Raw genomic sequence first — 27708 nt, 5'->3', positions numbered from 1 at the left:
GGGCCAGGCCGCCCACGCCCCGCCCTCGCCCCGCCCCTTGCCAGGCAGGACCAGGCCCCGCCCAAGGCCCCACCCCTTCCCCGTCCCTTCCCCGCCCCCTGTCAGACAGGCCCAGACCCCGCCCCCGCCCCGCCCCGCCTCCTGCCCGACAGGGCCAGACCACGCCTCAGACACGCCCCTTCCCCGCCCCCTGTCGGAGAGGACCAGCCCCCCCCGCCCCCGCCCAGGCCCCGCCCCCGCGGCGGCCACAGGGGCGGGCCGCGCCGCCGCCACGTGCTCCGACGCAGGGAGCCGCCCGCCGGCTGGCTGAGCGCGGGTAGAGCTCCGGTATCTGGGCGCCGTCAGCAGCAGGGCAGCGGGAAGCATGGCCACGGCGGCGGCGGCTGTGGCCCGTCGGGCCGGGGCGAGGGCGGCGGCGGCTCTGCTGAGCGCCTGCGGGACCGCGGCCCGGGGGTGGCGGCGCGCGGGCCCCGCGCGGCCCTTGTGCACAGCACCTGGAACGGCACCGGACATGAAAGGCTACCTGTGGGAGCGCTACCGGGAGGCAAAGAGGAGCACGGAAGGTGAGTGCGGCGGTTCCCGCAGAACCTCCAGTGCCTAGGGGCCCGTCTCAGGCGGTCAGCGGGTGAGCGGGCACCCTCGCACCCGCGCGGGTCCCGCTGCTGACCTCCAGGGCCCTCCAGTCGTGACCCTCGGTCTCCCCCAGTCCCAACTGCGGCGACATCTCCCCCGCAGTGCGATTCCGGGAAACGCGGAAAAATGCACCTCCAGAAACTTTACAATTTTCCTTTCTCCTGTCGGGAAAGCAGTTTTATAAATTCTGGCGATTCGTAGCCAGAAATCTACATCGGAAGCGCTTTGGGCTCCACGGATATCGCTTAGGAGGCAGTCACCCCCAGGCACTGTTAGGTATTGTTAATAACGGAGAGTAATAATAGTAGCAGCCAGAGTCCGGCAGGCGGCGAGTGCCTCTGGAGCTGAGTTGCTGGGCTGCTGTCGGTGGCCAGAAGCGATTTTCCTTTTTTTTTTTTTTTTTTGCCGTGTTTGAAATAGGAGGGGTCCAAGTTGAGAGTGTTCTGGGTTATCTACCAACCTTAGTGAGGAGGGGATTCCAGGGAGTGACTCCTTTGTTGGCAGGTGAACATAAAATCAGCTTGGTGAGGGAAATGGGCAGAGGCGGTGGGAGGCCCGAGGAAATCCTAGTGCCAGGCACATAGATGGTCCTCCTGAATCCTTCCCATACCTCGGAGGGACGATGCCACATCCCCATCCTGTAGATGGGAAAAGTCAGACTCAAGTTTAAGGAACCTGGCCAAGGTCACACCTTGACCTGGGGTCTGTCTCAGCCCCTGACCCTCTGTCCCGTTTCCTGTGCTCCGCTACTTTTCTGTAGCAGCTGACCATTTGGGGCCTGGTATTAAAGGCCAGTGTTAAGCCATTGGTGCTGCTACTTTCAAGGAAGATTTAGAACTGAAATGTTTGTACTGACTGATGGTGGCAGTGCGGTGGGGTGGGGTAGCGTGGATAAGGAAAGTATTTGGTGGGAGAGAACTTTTGGTAGGATCCCATTTTCAATCTTTTGGCCAGAAGTCAGTTTAATGAGAGAAAGCAAGGGTCTGATTTTCACCAACTGGGATAATTTTCTGAGAGAGCTCAAAGTGGCTGGCAACGCAGAATTCTGTAAAAAAGGGCTTCTTAGTTTTCCTTTGCTCAGAGTTAAATTTTGCACTGCATTTGGAAGTGGCTGTGTGGTATGGTGAAAAGGGTGCCTTTCCAGATCCTGGACGTTGCAGATCTTAGATGAAACAGATGTAGATCATCTAGCTCTGCTTTGGGACTTGCAAGACTGTTTAAAATTGAAATTATTATATATTTACACGCTGTTGTAAAAATTGATGCCGGAGGTCTGGCATACCCTTTACCCAAGTTTCTCCCAGTGGTAACATTTTGCAAAAGAATAGTATAGTATCTCAAGCAGTGTGTCGATGCTGATACATTGTACAGATCTTAATCAGAGCCCTCTACTTTGACTTCACTTGTGTTTGTGTATTTAGTTCTATACGGTTTTATCATATGCAGGTTCAAGAATCCGGTGCTGCGGTTAATACTCTTAAGATACGGAATATCATTAGCGACATCTCTCACATTGTCTTTATAGCCATGTCCACTTCCCGCCAATGCTTTCTCCAGTCCCTGGGGCATTATCTGTTCTCCATTTCAAAAATTTTGCCATTTCAAAGATGTTATATAGAAGGAATCAAACAGTATGTGACTTTCTGGAATTGGCTTTTTTAACTGAGCGTAACTGAGCGTGCAAGTGGTTGTGTGTGTTGTGTCCATGTGTGTTCTCTTTTTATTGCTGAGTAGCGTCCCATGGAGTGGATGAACCACAGCTGAACCATTTTTTAACCGTGGTGCACCGCTGAACTGTACTGCACTCACTGAAAGATATCTGGGTTGCTCCCAGTTTTTGACAATTAAGAATCTGCGGTAAACATTTGCGTATATAGGTTTTTGTGTGAACATGTTTTCATTTGTCTAAATGCCATTGCTTGGTTGAATGGTAATTGCATGCTTAGTTTTATAAGAAACTACAGGTCGAATTGTTGCCATTCTTCATGAAGCCTCAGTTTCATCATCTGTAAAATGGGGATGTCAGCAGTACCTCATCCTAGGGTTTGGTGAGAAATGATTGTGTCCATCCATGGAAGGTGTTTAGAACAGTGCCTGCCGAGTGAGACAGCTAGAGTGTTGGGTGATAAAGATCAGCATGAGGCCAGAGTTTGGGTTTTGGGGTGTGATAATCAGAGTGAAATTGTGGAGTATGAGAGCTCAGAGATTTTTGAGACTTAAATACCTCTGTGGTCTTAGGTGCAAGTTACTTGTTATCTTTCCTCTCTGATCTTAGTCTCCTCACCAGTGATCTGGGGATAATGTGGGGATTTTTAGCGTGGGCTTGGCACACAGCAGCTGTATAGTAGTCAGTAGCTAGTATTATTCATTAGTAAGTAACTTCCAGTTTTAGACACACACTTAGCAAGGGGTGGAGATGAGTTCTTTAGCTCGAGTCTAGGTACCCTTCAGCTTAGGGCAGTGCCAAACGAGCTGCGTGGCCTTGAACAAGCCCCCTGATCGCTCTAGCTTGGATGTCTCTCTGTAGAAGGAGGCCGCTGGACTAAACAACGTGTAAGCCTTTTCAAGTGTTACAGGTCTGGGAATCATATATCGGTGTGCCCCATCCCGCCTTCATGCCCCTGGCACATACCTAGGAGGTCCCTGTCTCACCCCTGAGAACACAGGGACTAACGTTTGACATTTCCTTTCTCTCCCTGTCCGGGGCTGCACCGTTCCTACCCACCATTAGCCGAGGTCTGTAAGAATATACATGTCCAGCTTGATTCACTCACCAAGAATTTATTAGGTACCTAGCAGTGGGCTTAACGGCTGTTGATTCACAGATGGGCAAGTCTGAGGGCGAGGGGCCCACCGTGGGTGAGTCCCTGCCAACGCCCAGCGTGGGACTGCTGTCACGTGGGGGGGAGACTGGTAAACAGATAAGTGACAGTCAGCTTGGGGGACATAAACAACGGACCCCAGGGGCTTTGACACCAGAGCAGATGAACTGCTCAGGGATCCAGGGGCTGCAGAAACCCTTGCTGGGGGTGACACTTGAACTGTGTCTGTAGGAATGAGAGGTCAGAAAAAATACGGCTATTCAGACAAAAACATGTGGTTTTATTTTTATTTTTTTCAATTTATGAAAGGACAAAATAAATTTTTTTTTTTTTTCTCTCTTTCTGATGATTGCTTTCTGGTCATGGGATCTCTTGGCTGATGCAAACAAGCCCTTTGCAGGCTCTCCCAGAATGAGGTCTGCTCAGGGAAGAGCTGATTTTCATTACATGTTTTATTTACCCTTCCTCTCCCGCCCTTCTTTTTCCCCCCTCCATTTTTGTTTTTAAGAAGTTTTTTAGGAAACTTTAGTTTTTAGATCAGTTTTCGACTTACAGAAAAATCATGTGGTTTCTGTAAACCCAACCTCACGTGACTGTGGCACATTCGTCACAATTGGTGAACCAACGTTGATGCATTGTCAGTATGTATCAGTATTAACTCAAGTCCATATTTAATTCAGATTTCCCTAGTTTTTAACCCAATGTCCTTTTCTGCCCCAGGATCCCACCCGGAACAGCACACTGCATTTAGTTTCATGTCTCCCTGGGCCCCTCTTGGTGGTGACAGTTTCTCTGAGTTTTCCTCAAGGTTTTGATTACCTTGACAGCTTTGAGAAGAAGTGTCCTCAAAGTACTTTGTAGAATGTCCCTCATTTGAGCTGTCTTTCTTTTTTTTTTTTTTTTCTAAACTTGAGATTTTGGAAGTAGAATATTTATGCATCCTGTCAAACTCAGCTCAAAGGAATGGTTCTTCGTATTTTTAGGAAAAGAAATACCGGTTTATAACCTCCAGCAAAAATTCCCTGCAGAGCCGCGGGTCTCCACCGGCGTCGGGGCCGGGTGGGGGGCATTTGGCAATGTCTGGAGACCTGTTGGCTCGTCGTACCTGGGGGTGAGGCACTGCCCCTGGCCTCCAGTGTGAGGAGGTCAGGGATGCCCCTAGACAATCTGTAATGCACAGGACAGCGTCCTCACAGCAAGGAATAATCCGGCCCCAGGTGTCGGTAAGGCCAGGCTCAAGAAACCGTGTCCTAGAATGGTGAATTCTAAGAAATCATCGTGCGATTGTAATTAAAGGGATGGATGTGTTTGTGTTGTGGTCTGTGATTTCCTGTTATGCACCCCCCGCCCCGTGCGCACCTTCCTGGAACTCATCCCTGACCTGTGTCAGGTGAGGCTGCCGGTTGGGACAGAAGAGAAGCAAGGGATTCGGATGCTCAGTGCCCCCGCCCCTTCAGGCATCTTCTCAGAGCCGGTCTGTGTAGAGCCAGACCGTTTGGCTGCTTAGCTGGGGCTGTGAAGTGTATTAACTTGTGGAAAGAAGTGTGGGGATTAGTGCAAAGTGTTAGAAGCTTTTACAGGGTGTTGAAGGATTTTATTCAGAGTTCTCAGTTGAGGGCATTTCGTTCTCATTCAAAAATTAGGCATTTTGTAAGGACTGTGTGTATAGGACAGTCGTATAAGCTTAGTGTATATAGAATAAACATAAAGTGCAAACCCTTCCCTCAAGGAACTGCAGTGGGTTAAGGAAACAGCTTCATAATAATGAGGTAATTTTAAGATGGGACTAGTGTTTCTCAGACTGTGTTCCACCATCTTCTGAGAGATGTGGTTACGGAAATGTTGAAAATACATGTCAAAAAAGCTTTGTTACGGGTAGGCTTATCAGAGTCTTTAAAATGCATGAGTCTTCAAGGAGTCTTCAGGGCCTAAAAAAGGAGGCTGATGAGCAGCCCTGAAGGCGTTACTGTCCTGGGAGCACCTGTTGGGTTTTATTGGCTATGCTTGGTGGGAGGGAACACACACACACACACACACACACACACACACACACACACTCTCTCTCTCTCTCTCTCTCTCTCTCTCTGTCTCTCTCTCTCTGTCTCTCTCTTTTTCTGTTTCTCTGCCTGTCTCTCTGTGTCTGTCTCTGTCTGTCTGTCTCTCCCTCTCTGAATCTCATAAATCCAGGCAGGACATAAATCTCATGTCTTCCATGCAGGAAGACAACAGGGAAACTTGGATATCTTGGTCTCTGCTCTACGTTTTTCCCTGTGTGTGTCGGGAGGTTGTGGAAATCTCCCTGTAACCCTGGAATCAGGCTGGTCCTCATACGGGTTTGGGTTTGAATATAGTCTGCTTGCATGGTCTGTTAATCAAACTGAGAAGTTAACTAAAAGTGGTCCCAAGGTGATAATGTCCTGGGATTCCTGATAGATGCAAATGGAAACTCTCCCTGGATGGCTAGACCTTCAACTCAGTCCCAAATGGAAAGCAAAGGTATTGGTAGACATGTGAGTAAATCTAAATAAGTATTGACAATATAAAAATAAGTTGAAAAGAGAGTAGGAGAGAAGAGGTAAAAGAAACAGAGAAAAAGCAAGAAATATCATAAAATGTGGTAGTAGGAATAATTCCAGATATGTCAGTAATCATGATCAACTCAGACTAAAAGATTGTCAGATCAGATAAAAGAAACAAATTCTAGCTGGATGCTGTTATAAGAGATTCACCAACAAAGAAAGGTTGAAATTAACAGAATGAGAAAAGAGATTTGGGGCAAATGCTATAACCAAAGAAACCCAAAAGGTGTTCATATCAGACAAATGCTGTAGTGACACCGAAAGAAAATAATGTTTACTATGGGAAGAGTTGCAAACTATAGTTCATGGGCCAGATCTTGCTTGCTATTTTCATGTATTAAATTGTATTGGAACACAGTTATACCCATTCATTTCCATACTTTTGGGGGCTCGTTTTGTGCTAGGGCATTAGAGTGGAGTAGTTGGAACAGAATGTATGGTCCATGGGTGCAGCCCAAAACACTTACAGAAAATGTATGTTGTCTCCTGAATAAGACTTGTGCCTATATGCCAACATGGATGACTCTTGTAAAAACAACACCGAGTGTGTGTGTGTGTGTGTGTGTGTGTGTGTGTATGTGTGTGTATATATATATGAAAAAAACCAAACAAGTTGCAGATGTATACTAATTTTTTAAAAAAATTTTAATGTTTATTTATTTTTGAGAGAGACAGAGTGCGAGCAGGGGAGGGGCAGAGAGAGGGAGGGAGACACAGAATCTGAAGCAGGCTCCAGGCTCTGAGCTGTCAGCACAGAGCCCGACACGGGGCTCGAACTCACGGACCTTGAGATCATGACCTGAGCCAAAGTTGGACGCTTAACCAACTGAGACACCCAGGCGCCCCTACATGTATACTAATTTTTAAAGGCTTGAAAACACATAAAAGATACTATAGATCACCTATAGTGATATGCATGCATGTGCTAAAAGTCAAAAATGCAGGAGAATAATGGACACCAAAGTCAGGGTAGTGGTTACCCTCTTTGGTGGGAAGAGAATGCAGGTGAAGATTTAAGGGGTTTATTTCCTAAACTGGATGATGGGGATGTAGTATCTTTTTACCTTTCCGTGTATCTTAAAAATGGTCACAGGTACTTTTTAAATGTCTCATTTTATTTTGGTGTAAGATATTGATGATCCTGTGGCCATGGGAAGAAGTAGCAAAAAGATTTCAGGGGGAAACATGCCATGTAATAATTTCCACATTTTTCAGGTAGGAAAGAAATTCCTAAATTAGAAGAGAAGCAGAGAGACCCTTCGAGGTCATAGAATCTATCCATCCCTTTGCTGGAAGAAGGATTCCGTTTTTCCATAGCACTTATTAGTGGCCATCTGGCATCTGCTTGAGTTTGCCATATGAGCACAAGCCTGCCAATTTTATTTTGGAGGGTTTGAGTCACACAGAGTCATTCTAATTCCTCTCCCATATGATAGCTGTTTAAATATGAAGATGGTGATCATGCATCATCGCTGCCCCTCCCCTTGACTTCATTACTTTGGAAGCTCTTTGCATTCAGTCTGGCTTGTCGATTCCTGATACCCCGTTGGAAGTGAACCATTTGGTACTGACCACAGGGAGCCGCATGTTGTCCAACTGGTTCAGAGCGAGGGGCGCAGCCAGCCCTGCCCCAGGGGCATGCTGCTTCTGTTGGGACACCTAGAATCCAAGGCAGGCTTAATTCCTGTGAGGTTTCCTGTCAACGAGGTCCTGACTTTGACAAGCTCTATTTTAGATGAAGGAAAAAAAGAGAATAAAAAGCCTTTTCCCCTACAATTGTTAAAAAAGCGTTTAGCAGGCTCCCCGCGTTGGGCTTTGTGCTGACAGCTCAGAGCCTGGAGCCTGCTTCGGATTCTGTGTCTCCCTCTTTCTGCCCCTCCCGCGCTCTCTCTCTCTCTCTGTCTCAAAGATAAATACACATTAAAAAAAGAATGAAAAAAAAAGCATTTAGCAGATTGAAGATCACTACCTCCCCCTAGAAGTTTTTATGTGCCTGTCATGCATTATTAGCGGGTGCCTAGGAGAAAAAAAGGTGGTATTTTCTTTTTTCTTTTATTTTTGAAGTTACATACTTCATGTTTTAATCAAGATGGTGCAGTGAGAAAGAGAGGTTAGCCGATTGATCAGGCTTGGTAAGACACTTTTGTACTTTAGTGGGTTGGTCCTTGACTGTGAGAAACTCCCCTTTTTCAGTTTACTAGGGTTTGGGGGAACTGTCTTATATTAAGTGAATTTATGAGATAATGATATATAAACCAGAATAAAATTTTAATTTGTATTTAGAGACATAACTCTCCAAGATGTAACTCTTGTGATTACTTTGGGCCCACCTGGAATGTTTTTGTTCTCTTTTGAGCAGGAAAACCTGCTTGAGAAACATGATTACTCTCAGTGTCAGAATGTTGTTTGAGTATCCATTTTATTTAACAAGTATTTTTTGAGTATCGTCTATGTGTGGCTTACTTTATAGTAGCGAACAAGGCAGGCATAGCTAGGGTAGCAGTTTTCAAATGTTTTGCTCACAGGACTTACACACTTAAAATTATTGAAGGTCCCCAAATTTTTCTGTTTGTATAGATTACACTGATAGTGGCTATATTAGAAATTAAAAATGAGAGATTAAAAAAATAGGTATTTATCACTTCATTTGAAATAACAACAAATCTGTTTCCTGCTAACATAAATGACACACTTTTTCGATGAAAAATGACTACTTTCCAAAATAAAAGATAGTTTCACATTCTTGCAGATTTCTGCAGTGTCTGGATTAGTAGGCGATGGCTGGGGTCTCTGATCGGATTCTGCATTCTGTCCCTTGAGTTGTCAGACATTGTGTGGCCTCTGGAAAGCTCCACTGTAAATTGGTGAGAAAATAAGAGTGAAAAAGGCAAAAATTCTTACTGCTCCTTTGACAAATCACTGCAAATTCAGTGACTTAAAACGACACAAATCAGTTATAGTTCTGGAGATCACAAGTCTGAAATGGGTCTCGCCGGGCTAAATTCAGGGTGTTGGCACATGCGTGTGCTAAAAGTAAAAAATGCAGGAGAATGATAAACACCAGCGTCGGAGTGGTGGTTACCTCTTTGGCGGGAGGAGAATGCAGGTGAAGATTTAAGGGGTTTATTTCCTAAACTGGATGGTGGGGATGTAGAATCTCTTTACCTTTCCAGTGTCTTAAAAATCAGTGTTGGCAGTTCTCTGTTCCTTTTAGAGGCTCTAGAGAATGTTTTCTTGCCTTTCCCAGTTTCTAGAAGCTTCCTGCATTCTTTGGTTTAGGGCCCCTTTCATTTTCAAAGCCTGCAATGGTCAGTGGAGCCTTTTTCACATTCCATCACTGTGACGCTGAATCTTCTGTCCTTTCTACACTTAACCCTTGTGATTAGGGCCCACCTAGATAAACTAGCCTAGTCTCTCTCTTAAAGTCAGCTGATCAGCAGCCCGATGTAATCTACAACCTTAATTCCCCTCTGTCATGTAAAGATAGCATAGCCACAAATTCTAGGGATTAGGATGTGGATGTCCTAATCAACAGTATTCTGTCTGGCACGTTTAAGCATTATTATAAAAATAGTTTTGATCTCAGAGATCCCATGAAAGAGTCAGGGGACCTGGCTTCTGGGATTATGCTGTTTAGGAAAAATATGAGTTGAATGCATGTGTAAAGGAGATGGGAACTGACATTTATGAAGTGCCTGCTATGTGCCAAATAGTCTGCCAGGCAATTGACCGACATTTTATTGTTTGCTAAGTGTATGACCTTGGACCTTCCCAATTTAGCCTTTCTCATCTGCAAACTGGGTGTCGCAGTGTTTACCCTAGGGAGCTCTTGTGAGCATTAATCAAATAGTCAATGGGAAGTGCCCAGTGGATGGTATAGAAGGCATTGATAATTATTGCCTTTCTACTTCCTCCATACTTTAATGAAAAATTCTTGATAGCTTGCCTAGTATTTGATCTTTTGATATGGCTACATTTTCTTTTTCTAAGAAGTTTCCCTCAGGAAACAAATACTTTTCTTTTGAGCAGTTAAGTTTTTTTTTATTTTTTAAATTTTTTTTATTTGAGAGAAAGCACGTGCGTGCGTGCACAAGTTGGGGAGGGGGAGAGAAAGAGAGAGAGGATGAATCCCAAGCAGGTTCCATGCTCAGTGCAGATGCAGGGTTTGATCCCATGACGCTGGGATCATGACCTGAGCCAAAATCAAGAGCTAGATGTTCAACCAACTAAGCCACCCAGGCACCCCTGTTCTTTCTTTTTTTTTTTTTTTAAAGTTGGCTCCACACTGGGGGTGAGGCTTGAACTCACAACCCTGAGACAGAGTTACACACTCTACCAACTGTGTGTTTTATCAAATGACTTAAGATTAGGTTGTCATTAAACCATTATCACATGTAATTTTGTTTCAAATGTAGTCCCGTGTGGTTTTATTTTTAGAACGTTGGGAAGCATGATAGATTGTCACAGAGCAGTCAAAATGGCGGATTTTATTTACTGAGTAATAAAGATGTTATTTTAACTTCTGGTAGGAGTTGTGCAAATGTCATGTGCATTATTAATTATTCAGATGAGTAGTTGTAATTGTCATGGATTGCTCTTCCCTGGACGAAATATCTAAACTAATGGAAAAATGAGAGGTGCTTTTTAGAGTTGTAGATGCAGCACAAATGACTTTTGAATTGCCATCTCGTCTGAGAGGGGAACCGGGCTAAGTTCCCCTTCGCCTCGCGTGTCGGCCTCCCCCACTGCCTGTGATGCTGTCGCTACAGAGCTCGTGCGTCATCACTTACTCACTTAGGGTCCCCGCACTGTTCCCTGTGTGGTGGCTGGCACATAGTAGGTGTGCAGTAGTGCTTACTGAAAACATGCCTGAGGGTTGAGTAAGTGGGAAAACCAGTGTACCAAGACACTACATACTGTGCGACCTTCTTTATATAAAGCTCTAGAAGATGCAAATGAATCTGATCAAAAATAGAACAGGGATGCCTCAGTGGCTCAGTGGTCAGCTCAGGTCCTGATGTTGCTGTTCGTGAGATTGAATCCCGCATCAGGCTCCGTGCTGTCAGCGCAGAGCCTGCTTGGGATTCTCTCTCTCTCTCTCTCTCTCTCTCTCTCTCTGTCTCTGTCTGTCTCTGTCTCTCTCTCTCTCTCTCTGCCCTTCCCCTGTGTGTTTCTCTCTCTTTCTCTCTCAAAAATAAAACAAATAAACCTTAAAAAGACAATAGAACAGTAGTTGCGTGGGGATGGTCTCAAGGATAAAGGGAGAATTCAAGGGGTGAGGGGAAATGTTTGGGGATGCTAGATATGCTTCTTATCTTTATTGGGATGATGGCTTCATACGTGTATACATATGCCAGACCTTGTCAAGCTGTGATTTCTTATACATCATTTGTACCTCAATAGAACTATAAAGTAAAGACAAAGAAATAAGAGAAGGACTCTGGGCTCGCCTGGCTTGAAGCAGGTTCCTACCGCAGGAGCGGGAAGTGTGGCTCAGTGTGAATCCGGTGCTCTAGCCTGGACTGCCAAACACGGCTGGAGGGGTGGCGCGGGACCCCAGAAGAACACAGAATTCGTGTGTTTGGAGGTGGGGAACGGTCATTTCTTATCTAAGGGTTGGGGTGCGCTGGACAGGTAACCCCGTAATGTTCACCTTCGTGGTGAAAAGGATACATTGGTTGCTTGGTTTTGTCTCTGCATCTATGGGACTATTGAAGAAGTAAAGGCGATTTACAATTGAATGGCCATTGGAGAAACTGGGGATACTGGAGAAAGTAGTTTCTGGCTGAAAATAGTTGTATTTGAATCTCTGAGGTCTAATAGCGCTCCTGTGAATCGTCTGTATTTCAAGTCACACTGTTTGCTCTACTCTTAGCTCCCTTACTGTAACTGCTTATTAGCAGAAAGGATAAAAGTCGTCAGAACCACATCAGATCACGTTTGTTGGCATTAAACATAACATTGTAAACATAAGCGTGACATTTGCATTACGGTCAAATTGTTCTCTAACACATCGGTTGCATTAGGACCCACTCACGGTTTTCAGACAGGTGTAAGTAGAACCGACTGCCTTTGCCCAAGCCTTACTTGACAGGAGGAAGTTGTAACTGGTGAAGTTTGCCAAGAGAAAATCATCTCAGGTGATTGTCTTTTCCTTATCATTTCACTTTCCAGTTGCAGATGAAACATTAAAAGCTTTACAGTTTGGGTTCAGAACCTTGAGCTCACTTGGAGTAGAGACAGTGGAAGGGGGATGTGACTCCTGCTTCAACATAGACACAAAAAGTCCCTATACCTTTCTTTTCATATATTTTCAATCTATATGTATCCTTAAAATTTTTTTTTAAATATTTATTTAATTTTGAGAGACAGAGTGCGAGTCAGGGAGGGGCAGAGAGAGAGGGAGACACAGAATCTGAAGCAGGCTCCAGGCTTTGGGCTGTCAGCACAGAGCCTGACACGGGTCTCGAACCCACAAACCATGACATCATGGTCTGAGCTGAAGTCTGACACTCAACCAACTGAGCCACCCAGGCACCTCTCTATATGTATCCTTTAATTTATTTTTAATTTTTTTTAACAGTTTATTTATTCTTGAGAGAGAAAGACTGTGTGAATGGGGTAGGGCAGAGAGAGAGGGGAGAGAGAATCCCCAGCAGGCTCTGCACTGTCAGGACAGAGCCGATATGGGGCTCGAACCCACAAACCGTGAGATCACGACTTGAGCGGAAACCAAGAGTCAGACACTTAACCAACTGAGCCACCCAGGCACCCCCTATATGTATCCTTTTAAAAGAAATTTGGAAATCTTGTTGTTTATAACATGCAAGGTTATTTATTTATTCATTTATTTAATTTAAAGAGTGAGTGGAGGAGAGGGGCAGAGGAAGAGAGAGAGAGAATCCCAAGCAGGCTCCACGCTCAGCACAGAATCCCACACAGGGCTTGATCCCATGACTGTGGGATCATGACCTGAGCCAAAATCAAGAGTCAGATGCTCAATCGACTGAGCCACATAGGTGCCCCAACATGTGAACTTTTTTTTTTAAGTTTATTTATTTATTTTTGAGGGGGGGAGGGGCAGAGAAAGAGAGAGAGAGAGAGAGAGAGAGAGAGAGAGAGAGAGAGAGAACTGCAAGCAGGCTGTGCACTGTCAGCACAGAGCCTGACATGGGGCTCGAACCCATGAACCGTGAGGTGGTGACCTGAGCCGAAACAAAGAGCTCACCTGATTTAGTCACCCAGGCTCCCCACGAACTTTTAAAAGAGAATTTGAGGGGCGCCTGGGTGGCGCAGTCGGTTAAGCGTCCGGCTTCAGCCAGGTCACGATCTCGCGGTCCGTGAGTTCGAGCCCCGCGTCGGGCTCTGGGCTGATGGCTCAGAGCCTGGAGCCTGTTTCCGATTCTGTGTCTCCCTCTCTCTCTGCCCCTCCCCCGTTCATGCTCTGTCTCTCTCTGTCCCAAAAATAAATAAACGTTGAAAAAAAAAAAATTTAAAAGAGAATTTGAAGCCATGTTAAAGAAGTATGAAATAATTAATAAAATATTTTGAATATTTGTGAATATTCATTAAGTGTACAAATATGATGAAATCTAACCTCAAGTAGAGATTTGGTCAATTTAGAGAAAAACAAATACTTTAAATCTGCTCTTTTGTTGATTTAGGAGCATAGATGTATATTACAAAGAAATATGACCTTGAGCTGTTACTTTAGTTCCATCTTACTTTCCTTCTTTGTAAGGCAGGGATTATAACTATGTTAAGTGAGGTCTGTGCACCTTCATCTGGGGCCTGGAGAGAAGCAAATGCACGTAATTATTAGCCACGAGGATTCCTTGTTGGCCCATTGAGCCCTGGGAAGGTTCACAGAAAGCTGAGTGGTGGTATAGGGGGGAATGTAGACTTTCCCTCTGTTTTTTGTCACCTCTAAGAAAAAAAGTTGCTTCCTTCTCCTTTTGTCCCCCTTACCTTCTTTTTCTTCTTTGGGACTTCAGATCTGAATGTTCTTTTTTTTTTTCTTCTGGGAGAATAGTTTGAAGTGTAGGGCTTATACCAAAATGAAAAATCCTAATTAGTTAAAGAAAAATGGCATCTTTATGTCTTTGGATTGTGGTTTGCATTGTCCAAAAATTGAACTTCAAGAATTTTCAAGTGCATTTCAGCTTTTCTCTTTGATCCTATTCTCATTAACGTGTTTTGGCTCAAGTATTTGAGATGTATGTTTGAGCTTCCAAATGGAGCGTATTTTTCCCCGGGGTATGCTTTATTAATAGCACTGTAATGAAATCTTTGTATGTAAGTCTTTATCCACATTTCTGAACATTTCCTTAACATAGATTCCCAGAAGGAGAAATAGTAGGTCAAAGGGTATGAATGTTTTCTAGAAAGCATTTCTAGGAAGCTTTCTAGAAAGTTTGAATTGACTTACACTCCTAAATAGCCAGGAGTGAGGCTGCCCAGTGTCAGCACCAGCACCAGCTCTGCTCTGTCATTAAAGACAAAACAAGAGGGGCACCTGGGTGGTCCAGTCGGTTAAGCATCCAACTTCGGCTCAGGTCATGATCTCGAGGTTCGTGGGTTCGAGCCCCACATTGGGCTCTGTGCTGACAGCTCAGAGCCTGGAGCCTGCTTTGGATTCTCTGTCTCCTTCTCTCTCTGCCCCTCCCCTGTTCGCACTCTCTCTCTCAAAAATAAATAAACATTCAAAACAAAACCCTCAAAAAACAAGAATGGACCCCCCCCCCCCCGCCACAAAGAGTTCACATACAAAATAACAAAAGCAACAAAAACATTGATGCAATCTGATGGGAGGAAAATGGTATCTTTTATTCCTGAGCCAAGTAACACATGCTTCTTATAGAAAAAAAGTAAATGAAGTACAGTAAAACCATTTCTAACTCATCTTTCAGAGAGAGTTAACTTTTCAAAAAAAATTTTTTTTTTAATATTTATTTATTTTTGAGACAGAGAGAGACAGAGCATGAATGGGGGAAGGGCAGAGAGAGAGGGAGACACAGAATCGGAAGTAGGCTCCAGGCTCTGAGCCATCAGCCCAGAGCCTGACGCGGGGCTCGAACTCACGAACTGTGAGATCGTGACCTGAGCTGAAGTCGGACGCTCAACCGACTGAGCCACCCAGGCGCCCCGAGAGTTAACTTTTAATTTTGTTTATGATTAGAATGGTTGAACATTTACATTTATTAATTTAATTTCCTCTCATATGGAGGAAATCTCTGATGCTTTATCTTTTTTTTCCTTTATTTGGAGACAGAGAGACAGTGAGTGAGTGAGAGAGAGAGAGAGAGAGAGAGAGAGAGAGAGAGAGAATCCCAAGGAGGCTATGTGCTGTCAGCGTGGAGCTGATGCAGGGCTCCATCCCATGGAACCCTGAGATCATGACCTGAGCTGAAACCAAGAGTTGGATGCTTAACCGACTGAGCCACCCAGGCGCATCCCCTTTATCTTTTTTATTGGATTTTTTTTTTCTTTTTATGTCGGCTTCATGTGGAGCCCATTGTGGGGCTTGAACTCATGACCCTGACATCAAGACCTGAACTGATACCAAGAGTTGGAGGCTTAACCAACTGAGCCACCCAGGCATCCATGGATTTGTTTTTCAATATTTAGCATATTCATATTTTTGCTTTTTTACCTTTAAATTTCTGTTTAATATAACCTTTTCCCTCAAATTATTGTCTGTGCTATTTTTGGATACACATGTTTAGATTGTAAATCTGTGGATGTTTTCCATTTGTGATTTATTGTTATTGCTTTTATATTTGGAAAGATGAGGTAAATAGTAATCTAGCTTTCACACCTTTTAAACATTTTTTTAAGAGCTTTAATTCTTTGACTCACCTGGTGTTTGTTTTGCAGCACAGTATAAAGGAAAATCTTATCTGACATTCTTTTATTATAGTTAGCCAGTGTTTATGTAGTTAGAAAAAGAGAGAATATTCTAGGTGAATTTAATTCAAGTTGGTACTCAACTACAGCATATTCTGGAGAACAGAGTAATGGTAGATTACCCGTCTTGCTGAAAGTTGGGCATATGAACGAGAATTTAAGATTGCAATGATGCTTTAGAGTCTAAACGGGGAATGCATTTAATACTGAATTAAAATGTTAACATTTGTAGGCAGTAAGAATTTTGAGTGGCTGAATATGCTTGAAATGAACTTTTAGTTAGGATCTTTTTTTTTTTTTTAATGTTTTATTTATTTTTTAGAGAGACAGAGACAGAGCGTGAGCAGGGGAGGGGCAGAGAGTGAGGGAGACATAGAAACTGAAGCAGGTTCCAGGCTCTGAGTGGTCAGCACAGAGCCTGATGTGGGGCTTGAACCCATGAACCGTGAGATCATGACCTGAGCTGAAGTCGGATGCTTAACCAACTGAGCTACTCAGGCGCCCCTAGTTAGGATCTTTTTGACTGCAAGCAATAAGACATCTAGCTCAAACTGATTTAGCTTAAGCAAAAAAACCAAAACAAACCATTTTTAAAGGAAATTTTATGGGTTTGTGCAATTGGAAAATCCAGAGGTAGTATTAGCTTTGTCTCTTGACCTTGCTTTCTTCCCTACTGGCTTTTTTTTTTTTCTTTTTTTTTAAAGTAGGCCTCACGCCCAGCTCTGAGCCCAGTGCAGGGCTTGAGCTCCTGACCCTGAGATCAAGATCTGAGCTGAGATCAAGAGTTGGTTGCTTAACTGACTGGGCCACCCAGGGCTCCCCTCTCCGCCACTGGCCTTTTTAAAGGTTCTTAGTGATGGCCCCACCCATCTCATTTTGTATCCTTTTAGATCCAAGTTTGGAAGAAAAGAATGCCTCTTCTGTGAAATTCCCTTCTAAATCCGGAAATTTTCCCGATTGGAACTTATTGGTACACTTTGGCTATAGGGAAAGTATGATGATGATTGGCCAGAGGGGGTCCTAAGCTTTCTCCCAACGAATTCATGTTGGTGGGGAATTCAGGTGCTGTTTGGCCAGGTCTGGGTCATGTGCTCTCCTCCTGGAGTCGGGAGTGGAATCTCACTGAGGCCACACAGGCCATAACAACTGGGGAGGGCTGATTTCCCAAAGAAACGCAGCTGAGGAGTAGTAGCTGTGTTAGGCAGCTTAGGCTAGGCTATGCTGCATGAGCCCCAGTCTGTGGCTTCCTATAGACAGCTGTACCCAGATTCCTTCTCAGTCATGCAAAGTCTAGTGGGGCCTCAGTTGCCCTCCGTGTTCTAGCCCAGGTGTCTGCCTTGGAACCAGGCTGTCATCAGAGCTTTGGACAGAGTAATAGAGCTGTCTCTCTATTTCTTTGTACTAACTGTATAGTCTTGCTGTCATCATCCATTCGGTACAAAAGGAATTCACTTTCTAAATTGGTACCCAGTCTTGTTTCTGTTTTGGGAAAGAACAGAGGTGACTAGTCAAGGGCCCTTCTTCCATTTATACTCTAGAGTCTACAGTTTAGACAGATTGTTTGTCTTTTTGTGAGTGTTCGGCATTCTTTCCTTTTGCCTTGTAATTACTTGTGTTTCTTCTCAGCACGTTTTTGAAGTGGTTTTATGGGGCGTTGAAATCCCTTTTAAGCTTCCCATGTTCCTCGTGTTTATTTTGAGTGATGACAGATTAAACATCTGAGCTTTTTGGTGATGATGTTCATGTGATTAATACACCTTGGGCTTTCCCTCCAGCGGGACACGCCTGGGCAGCCTTTGGAGATGTGCTGGTAGTGACTTTCCATCCCGGCAGGGCTCCTTGATGGCTTCACATTTTCTTCTCAGGTTGTAGAAAGGGAGAGAGACTTTATTGCCAACCCTTTCTAAACATGAACTTCTAATTTGAACAGGCTGTTAGAACTTCCCATGGAAGGATCATGTGTGAAAGCAGAGCCGTTGGTCACTCTGTAAGTGATCCTGCATTACTTACTGTGGATAGTGCCATGTGGTCATAGTCAGAAAATAGCATCGTCCGCAGTGGCCCATTGATGACGTAAGGCCAGAAGATCTGTGGTGTTACGTGCCGAAGAGCTTGGGACTACTGGCTTCTCCCTGTCCCGGGACTAGCTCTTGTGAACGGTCTACCTTCGCGTTTGTTTTATTTTTTTTAAATGTCACTGCCTTGTTTACTGCCCTCAGTAACAAGTGTCTAAATTTGCAAAAGAAAGCCAAGGTGAACGTCTCATTGATTTTTGACAAAAGAAAAGTAATAAAAGGGACTCGGTGCCTCTTGACAATTTGGATTTTTGGTAGACTCAGCCATACCTAGGTTGTCAGTGGGAGAGAGATAGGTGCATGTGTTCATGAATTCATTCACTTAGTCACGCATTTGCCTTTGTTGGGTATTCCGTGTGGGAACGTAAAGGCTTAGTTTTAAGTTAGTGTAACATGACAGCTTACCTGGTGACTGTGAATAGGCTTCAGGGGGTGAGCCTCCCTGGGATTTTTTGCAAAATCCGTATGTGCATTTCTCTGGGGAGAGGATTCTGTGGTTTCTATTAGATTCTCAAAGGGATCTAAGCTGTAAAGCTGTGAGGAACCTCCTCAGATGCTCAGAATACCTCGCAGTGGCTAGCCTGGTCTCCTCATTGCAGCTGCCACCCACCCTGTGAAAGCAGTACCTGTTGAGTATTTCAGGTGGCCCCTTAGAATGAAAGTGGGTAACATGGGCCATTCCTAGCCACAAAGAAATGAGCAGAGGGAAGGTGGCGGGGGGAGCAGTGTAGACTCTGGTGAGCACGAAAGTGACGAAGGATTACTTAGGGTAAAGTGTACCCTTCTCAAATGCTTGTTGATTCCTGTAACCCCGGGGAAGAGAGTTAGGAGCACAGATTCTGGAGCCAGACTTGCTGGGTTCAAATCTCGGCTCTGCCATTCAGAGTACTGTGTATACTTTAGCAGATTACGTAATTTCTGTGCTGAAAGGTCCTCATATATAAAATTGGGCTAATACAGTATTTGCTTCATTAGATTGCTGTAAGGATTAAATGAGATAATATAAAGTGCTGTGATAGCACGTAGCATATAGTAGGTGCTTAATAAATATTAACCCCTGTAGTGGAGTCGAGAGATTGTCCTCAGTAATGTAAAGAGCAGTCACATGTGGACGGTTTGAGTTTTGTGTGCACGTGTTAGAAATTTGTACCTGTCTCCCAAAAAGTCACCTGCTCTCAGCATTTGCCCACTTATGAGCCGTTTTGGTGTGCAACCATCATAAAAGGTGAAAGAATACAGTCACATATCCTCTCAGGAGGATAGAGTGGTCTGTGTTCTTGTCACAGAATGTTGCATGATGGGGTTCTTGCCATGGAAGGACTAACTGAATATCATATTTCCTTTTTGTTTTTGGAAATCTACCGTACAGTCTTTAATCCTGATTTCGTCGAGGATATGGTGGTTGAAGACCCACAGTCTGAGATTTCACCTCTGTGATCAGTTCATCCGTCATGATTAGGCTCTAGGGGGCTACTCTCTGTCAATGCATCTTCCAACTCCTCTAATAATTGGGAGATGCCTCCCTCTGTAGTTTTATTCTTACTGTCATTATGGGTGGAAAATGAAAAATTATGAACTCTTAACTGTGTTCCATGAAAGTAAAAATCAAATGCAAAGATGGTATCTTTAGACTTCTTTTATAACTTCTTGAAAATGATGTGACACTTTGGGCAGTGCAGAGAGGAGACAGAAGGATGATGTTGTGATAGTTTATTTCACACATGCACCTGTTGGTGGTGATGGGAGAACACAGTGGGGAGAGCACATGAAGCTATACGTACACTGTGAGGCCAACTGCGTAAAACACATCCATGAAACAGTATTGCGACTAATGCATTAAATGTTAGTAGTTTTCTTCTGGGTGAGGAGATGATGTGTGATATTTAAATTTAATTATCTAAGTGTTTCTCCATCTTCTGAAATCTGTAACTAGTATATGTTCTTTGTTAAATGAAACAAATCTTCTTGTGATACTGAAACAAAGATTCCTTTTTGTATTATTTTATTTTTGAGAGAGTGTGCACCTGTGCGCAAGCAGAGAGTGGGGCAGAGAGAGAGGGAGAGAGAGAATCCTAAACAGGCTCTGTGCTCCTAGTGCAGAGCCCGGTGTGGGGCTTGATCTCATGACTGTGAGATCATGACCTGAGCCGAGATCAAGGGTTGGACACTCAACTGACTGAGCCACCCAGCTGCCCCCAAAGATTCTCTTTAAATAAAGTTTTATTGAGATACTATTTTTAAAGTTTATTTATTTATTTATCTTGAGAGAGTCAGAGTCAGTGCGAGTTGGGGAGGGGCAGAGAGCGAGGGAGACAGAGGATCCCAGGCAGGCTCCATGCTGTCAGTACAGAGTCTGATGTGGGCTTGAACTCACAAAACTGTGAGATCATGACCTGAGCCCAAACCAAGAGTCAGACGCTTAACCGACTGGGCCACCCAGGCGCCCGAGATATTATTGACATACTGTACCATTCACCCACTTGAAGGTCTCCCATTTGGTGGCTTTCAGTTCACAACAGCCATCTGGCCATCACTCATCACCAATTGGAGAACATTTTCATCACCCCAAAAGGAGATTCTACACGCGTTAGCAGTCTCTCCGTTTGACTCGCCTATTCTAGACATTTCAGATAAATGGAATCATCCCACATGCAGTCCTTTGCGACTGGCTTCTCATGCTTGCACTTTGGTTGACTCACTGAGGAATCCTACTAACCTTTATTTATCACATGATATAATATACATTTTTTTCTTTACTTCTAGACTTGGTGCCTTCCATTATGAACAACTTGTTGAATCCAGATGCCATTTTCTCAAACAATGAGATGAGCCTGTCGGACATTGAAATCTATGGCTTTGATTACGATTATACCCTGGTGTTTTACTCAAAGCACCTCCACACGCTGATATTTAATGCCGCGCGGGACCTTCTCATCAACGAACACCGGGTAAGAGCACAGGGACGTTGTGGTCTCCCTCCTCCTTCTCTTAGACTTTGGAGAGCAGCCGTGAGCGTATCTGGCCCTGTGCCTGGCACACAGACATCACTTAGTAAATTGTTGTTGAATGCATGAGTAGATTTTGTTCCCTTCCAAATGACTCTATCCAGAAGCCTGTTGGTTTTTTTTTTCAGACCACTTTTTTTGAGGTATGATTGACGTACAAAAAGCTGTACACACTTAATGTATATAACTTGATGAGTTTGGGCATAGTGTATGCTTGTGAAGCCATCACCACCACCAAGGTCATAAACCATCTGTCACCTCCCAAAGTTTCCTCCTGCCCCCTTCATTATTATTATTGTTATTTGCGTGCGTGTGTGCACTTAAAATAAGATCTACCCTCTCAGCAGATATTTTAGCAATATAGTGTTGTTTGCTGTAGGTGCTGTGCTGTGTAATAGATCTCCAGAACTTGTTTATCTCCCATCACTGGAACTTTGTACCAGAAAATAGTTGCTTTTTTTTTTTTTTAATCTCTAGATGTCTCTTTAATGAAAGATTTTCAAGTTATGCGTTAGCGGAGATTGGGCTACAGACTCCGTGCTCTCATTTCTCACCGAGTGGTGATGGAGTTTCTCCCAGAGCTGATGAACCGGCAGCCTGCTGAGCTCTGGTTAGAAGAAATCCTTCAAATAATAGGCAATATTTTTTTTTTTAATTTTTTTTTCAACGTTTATTTATTTTTGGGACAGAAAGAGACAGAGCATGAACGGGGGAGGGGCAGAGAGAGAGGGAGACACAGAATCGGAAACAGGCTCCAGGCTCTGAGCCATCAGCCCAGAGCCCGACGCGGGGCTCGAACTCACGGACCGCGAGATCGTGACCTGGCTGAAGTCGGACGCTTAACTGACTGCGCCACCCAGGCGCCCCTAATAGGCAATATTTTAACCTCATCACTGACTGGAGTTGTTCTGTTCTGTTTTGTTTTATTTTATTTTATTTATTTTAGTTAATTTATTTATTTTTGAGAGAGAGAGAGAGAGAACAAGCATGGGAGGGGGCAGAGAGGGAGGGACGGAGGGAGGGAGAGAGAAATGTGGAGGCTCAATCCCATGAACCCTGAGATCGTGACCTGAGCTGAAATCAAGAGCCGGAAGCTCAAGCTGACTTGAGTTGTTCTTATATAAAGAACATTTGACTGTCTTCTGGTGCATAGTGTTGTTGAGACCTTATAGTAAGGAAGGCAAAAAGAAACACTCAGAACCCAACATGCTTTTCTGTAGTCCACTTTGAGTATCTATTTCAGGAACCTGAGTGAGAAGCATCCTCAGAGGTCAGCAGGTCCTAGTGCCCTTTGAGAACCCCCAGAACGCCCCCGAGAAGTGCAGCTCCAGGGTCTGTCTCAGACCGGGGTGCATTTCTGCAGGGGGCACTTCTGATTTGGCGGGTCGAACAATTCTGCCTTCAGACAGCTTTCACCATCGATGTCTTCTCTTTTATTCCTTCACACATTCCTTCAGCCTTTACTAAGTACCCCCTCTGTGTCAGGCCCTGTGGTAGAAGCAGGGGGAGTGAGGATGAGTAGCATATGGGGACCAGCACTGTAGTGGGGAGGCAGTCGTGTAAGCAGAGGAATTACGCGTCCACCTCCTGGAGGCGTCTCCATGCGTCTGAACAAAGAGCTAGGGATGTGTAGAGGATGTTGGGACAACTTTCTCTGCTTGAGGGAATTAGGAGAACAACAAAGAAGGTGATACTTCCGGGACCCCGGAAGGAGTTTGTCAGCAAAGGTGGGCTGGGGTGGGCAGACTGGTAGGTGTGCGAAATCTAGAAACCTAGATCAGGAGAACTAATGTTCTATACCTGATTTATCTGCTAGGATAGTGTTTAATCTACTGGGCTATGTGTTCTGTAGTCCTGCCGTTATGCTGGCCAAGATGTCTCTTTTTCCAGGCTGGTCATTCTGAGTTTTTTCAGCCATTCCCATTTGGCTGCCTTTCTGGTCTTTTATCATCTCAGTTACCCTTCTTTATGTGTGCTCTGGTTTATCCCCCTCACATGCGAGTCCCCAAACTGAAGATGTTCATGCAGGTGGGGTCTGACTAGTATGGAATAGAGGGAGACCATCACCTCCCTGGTTCTGGATACCATACCTTTATTAATGCTGCCAAAATTTCCATTGGTTTTGGATCCTCACCATTTGAGGCAACATATTTCCTGATCCCCTCAGCTTTTGGTTATCAGTGGACTTAATAAGCAAGTCATTTTCTCCTTATTCAAAATTCAGTAATGGCGTGTGTCAAAAATAACTTTCCCTTCTGCCATTAAGCCAACAGGCAGCTTTCTTTAGTTATGGCCACTTTCCCATATGTAAACCCATCTAGCCACTTGCCATCCAGCTGCATTTGCCCATCTGTTCAGGAGACTCTCTTTTCTTCCATCTAACCTGCAGACATTTCCCCTGACTGTGAAAGCAGAGTGTGAACTAGCTGGTCCCGCCCTCACTGCCCTGTCTGCCAACCTGCACCACCTCTCCACGACCCCATGGGGAGGTTGAACTGAAGGGGTGTTGCATTGCTGATGGCCTTCTAGACCTAGGTCATCTGTGGCATTTGCTGTGACTTTGATTATCACTCGTAAAATAGCGGTCATTTTATTAACAGTCCTGTCTGTTGATTTTCTGCTTGGTGCTAGAAGCACAGGTTCTGGAGCCTGACCGCTGGTGTTCAAATCCTGACCTTCACCACTTACTTCTCAGGTAGTCTCAAGAAACTCACCTAATTTCTCTGAGCCTCAGTCTCTTCCTCTGTGAAATGGGTACAGTAACAGTACTGTCCTCACAAAGTCGTTGTAATTAAATGAGTTAATATATATAAAGTGCCTGGCCCATAGAAAACACTCAATAAATGTTAGCCATTACTGCCTTTCTCTTTCTTTTCTTTTCTTTTCTTTTCTTTTCTTTTCTTTTCTTTTCTTTTCTTTTCTTTTCTTTCTCTTTCAAGTTTATTTATTTTGAGAGAGAGTGCGCACACAAGAGAGAGACCCTGAATAGGCCCCTTGTTGTGTAGAGCCCAATGCGGGGCTTGAACTCAGGAACCATGAGATCATGACCTGATCTGAAATCAAGGTCAGATGCTTAACCAACTGAGCTACACAGGTAGCCCACTACTGGTCTTTCTAATATGCGTGACAACCATACAAATAGATGTTGTCTCTGTTTTACAGGTGAGGAAACTGAGGCTAATGGAGATGAGCACGTAGTTCAAAGCCGCGAGATCAGTAGGAGACAGAACCAGAATTTGAACTCAGATCTGTTTCCAAGGCATAAATATTCTTTATTCCATGTTGTTCCTTGTGGGATTAATAACACCTTTCATTTCCACCCTGTTGTTCATATGGAAATAAAATATTCATGATGATAAAAAAAATTATGAAGATAAAAAATGTATGAAATGGGGGAAAAGGGAGATGAAACAGGTGGGGAAAAAGAGGTACAATCATGATTATAAAAGCTTCTGGACTTAAGATCACTGAAGTTTCATTCCCATTATGTCTGTTTGTTGCTTGGATAAAAGAAATATGTCATAACACTAATTATGTCAGGCATATTAATAGAGTCAATTATGCTTATGCAGATTTTTCTCTTGCTCTGATTAAACAAAATAATTCTTCCAAGAGGCATTTAATTTGGTGCCATTTTTCCTGCCAAAGACTAAATGTACTTGTAGAGATGGAAAGACATCTGCTTTTGAGATGCACAGTAATAGAACAGTAAGTTTGCAATTTAGCATCTTCCCAAAAAGCAAATGTAAAAGTTCTAGCCCCTTAATTATGCTTTTCTTTTTCTTTTTTTTTTTTTTCAGAAAAAGAAGTTTTCATAAAAATAGAACAAAATATAGGGTAATGACTGTATTTTCCTTTCATGGGTCCACCAAGGAATAGAAGGAGAGTGATAAGAGTTCTTGACTTCATGTTCCACATCCATACCCTCATCAGTGTTCCCTGTCATTAACAGGCACTGACATTCACCCGTTTTTTTTAAATCTGGAGCCTAACATCAGCCATAATGCTATGGGTTCTTGCTTTCTCCTTTTTTATTAAAAAAATTTTTTTTAATGTTTATTTTTGAGAGAGAGAGAGAGAGAGAGATCATAAAGGGGAGGAGCACTGAGAGAAGGAGACGCAGAATCCCAAGCAGGCTCCAGACTCTGAGCTGTCAGCACACAGCCCGATGTGGGGCTTGAACTCCCGAGCCGTGAAATCGTGACCTGGGCTGAAGTTGGATGCTTAACTGACCTAGCCACCCAGGTGCCCCTTCTCCTTTTTCTCTTTTTAAAATAAACCGTTAATTTTAGGAGAGTTTTACGTTTTTAGATAAGTTGCAGAGGTAATACCAAGAATTCCTGTGTCTACACATGCCTGGTTTCCTCTTGATCACAGTTTACTGTGGTACATTTATCGCAGCTGAAGAACCACGTTCATAATGTTATTATTAACTTAATGAAGTCCATAGTGGGTTCAGATCCTCTTAGTTTTTACCTGATGTTCTTTCCCTGTTCCAGGGTCCCATCCAGGATGCCACATTACATTTAGTTGTCATGGTTCCTTAGGCTCTGCTTTGATAGTTTCTCACAATTCCCTGGTTTGTGATGACCTTGCAGTTTTAAAGAGTACTAGTCAGGTATTTTTTAGGATGCCTTCTCTTCGGATTTGTCTGCCATTTTTTTTCGTAGACTGAGGTTGTGGGTTCTGGGGGAGGAAGACCACAGAGGTAAAGTGCCATTCTCACCATATCGTATCAAGGGTGTGTGCTGTCTCCATGACTCACCGCCATTGATGTTGGCCTTGATCACGTGGCCGAGGTGTGTTTATAGCGTCTCTGCACCATGAAGTTACTCTTTCCCTTTCTATGCTCTGCTCTTTGGGAGGGGGTCGCTCTGTGCAGCTGTGAGCTCTCTTCTCACTCTTTCAAAAGATACTTGTTCAAAACATGTTCTAACTCCATCCCCTTCTCCCCCCTCCCGACCACCACCTTGGGCCAGGCCACCATCACCCTCTGACCATATCACTCCTGGACCCAAGGCCCCCTGAAGCCCTCCCAGCACACTTGGAATGACAGAGAAGGCCTTCCGTTGCTCCCACGCCCCCACTTTCCCCCCCACCTGTCCTCACACCAGAGTTCTCGTTGCTCCTTGAACTGCCAGGGCCTTTGCACCTGCTCTTCCTCTGCTTTGGATGATCCCTCCCGGCCCCAGGCGGTCCGAGGCCTTGCTCCTCAACTTCTTATTCTTTTCTTCAGCTCTCCAAGCCCTTGTAGAGCATTCGCTCTGTATTACTTCTCACCACGGGGCATTCTGCTGGGTGTTTGTGTACGTCTGCCTCCCCATGGTGGGATGTAAACTTCGGTCAGCGACTGTGCGATCTGTTCCATCTGTTCGCTCCTGCCATGTTCCCAGGCCTTGGCGTAAAGGACCCGCTCAGTAAGCACGTGACCTATTTATGGAATTACACGGTTAGATGAGAGTGTTGCGCCTGGTGTGGAGTCACCATTCGGATACAGGTTGTTTTGTCCTCGCTTCCCATTTTGTGAAGATTTTGGAGAGCTTTGTTTTCATGCCCGTTTGCCCTGCCACTGACTAGACGCATAATTTAGACTCCTGAAACGTTCAGAGACCTCTGAAAAACCTATATTTATAGGCATCTGGACCTCAGGAACTCAGCAGCGGTGCTGTGATGCATAGGTTGCTAGCCCCGTGGAGAGCTCTGTAATTAGCTGGAGACGCGGCCAAGCCGCAGACCTGGAGGGACAATGTACACATTTCTGGGTATGCAGAGTGGGCACTCCTGGGCATTAACTGTGCTTGAAGCTGTAAGGGACATTTCTGGAGCATCTTGCTCCACCTTTGTCCCCACGTGATAGCCTGCTCAGATTACCCTTGGAATTAGAACCAATCCAGGTGCTGAAGGAAACCAGACAGCGTTAATAAAAATCCCCAGTGCCGTTAGGTCTTTTATCTTTTTATACCCTTTGTTCTGCTTTTAGAGACACCAGTAATCTTCACGACACATTGAGTGAGTCATATTTTTCAGGCTGGTGGAAAGTTTCTCCACTCTGAAGAGTCCAGAAAATCTGGTCCTAGGCCAGTGGAGAAAAGCGTAACCCCCTGGCTGATGGGAGCAGCTCTGGCTTCCTCGATGGGACAAGCCTGTTGACGGTTATTCTCAGAGATGCCGTGAGCTCGTGTATGTGTGTGCACACAGGCCCGTGCACGTGCGCACGTGTGTGGGTTGGAAAGGGGCCCGCCGTGAGGACATTTCTGACTTGATTGGTTGCAGGGGAAATCACAATTCAGGGGGCACGAGTGGAGCAGAGAAATCACCCCAAGTCTGTTTCATTTTTCATATGAAGGAAGGGGTGGGGGGGTTAAATGACTTGCCTGAAGTCCTCTGGGAAGTAGCAGAGGCTAGAAGAGGGGGTCTCAAAGCCCAGGCCTCCCGATTCCTAGTCCAGCAAAGCACCTCCGTTTCACTGCAACTTGCTACGGCTACGTGCCAGAGACTGCCCCGCCGCCCCTCAGGCTTCCTTTTTTTTTTGCTTTTTGTTTTCTTAATTAAAAGTAAATTTTTAAAAAGATTTTATTATTACTATACCTGATGTGGGGCTTGAACTTACAACCCCAAGATCAAGAGTTGCATGCTCTGCCGACCTAGCCAGCCAGGGGCTCCCCCCGCACGCGTCCTTTGCTTTCTT

The 27708-nt window shown here is 44.6% G+C and overlaps 1 protein-coding gene across 1 annotated transcript in view; it reads left to right on the top strand.

Annotated features, from left to right (window-relative positions):
- The first annotated feature begins 300 nt into the window (after positions 1-300).
- Positions 301-27708, top strand: part of NT5DC3 (5'-nucleotidase domain containing 3) — a 63095-nt gene continuing 35687 nt past the window's right edge. Inside the window, exons 1-2 of the mRNA XM_047066789.1 lie at positions 301-563; positions 20779-20963. Of these exons, the coding sequence (XP_046922745.1) occupies positions 365-563; positions 20779-20963 (384 nt within the window). The 5' untranslated portion in view covers positions 301-364. The remainder of the gene's footprint in view (positions 564-20778; positions 20964-27708) is intronic.

The sequence above is a fragment of the Lynx rufus genome, unplaced genomic scaffold (assembly GCF_022079265.1).
Source record: "Lynx rufus isolate CCGP_SWC_20201006 ecotype Redwood Valley unplaced genomic scaffold, mLynRuf1.p SCAF_7, whole genome shotgun sequence".
Taxonomy (NCBI): domain Eukaryota; kingdom Metazoa; phylum Chordata; class Mammalia; order Carnivora; family Felidae; genus Lynx; species Lynx rufus.
The sequence above is the reverse complement of the archived record's forward strand: the minus strand, read 5'-3'. Positions and strand labels throughout refer to the sequence as shown.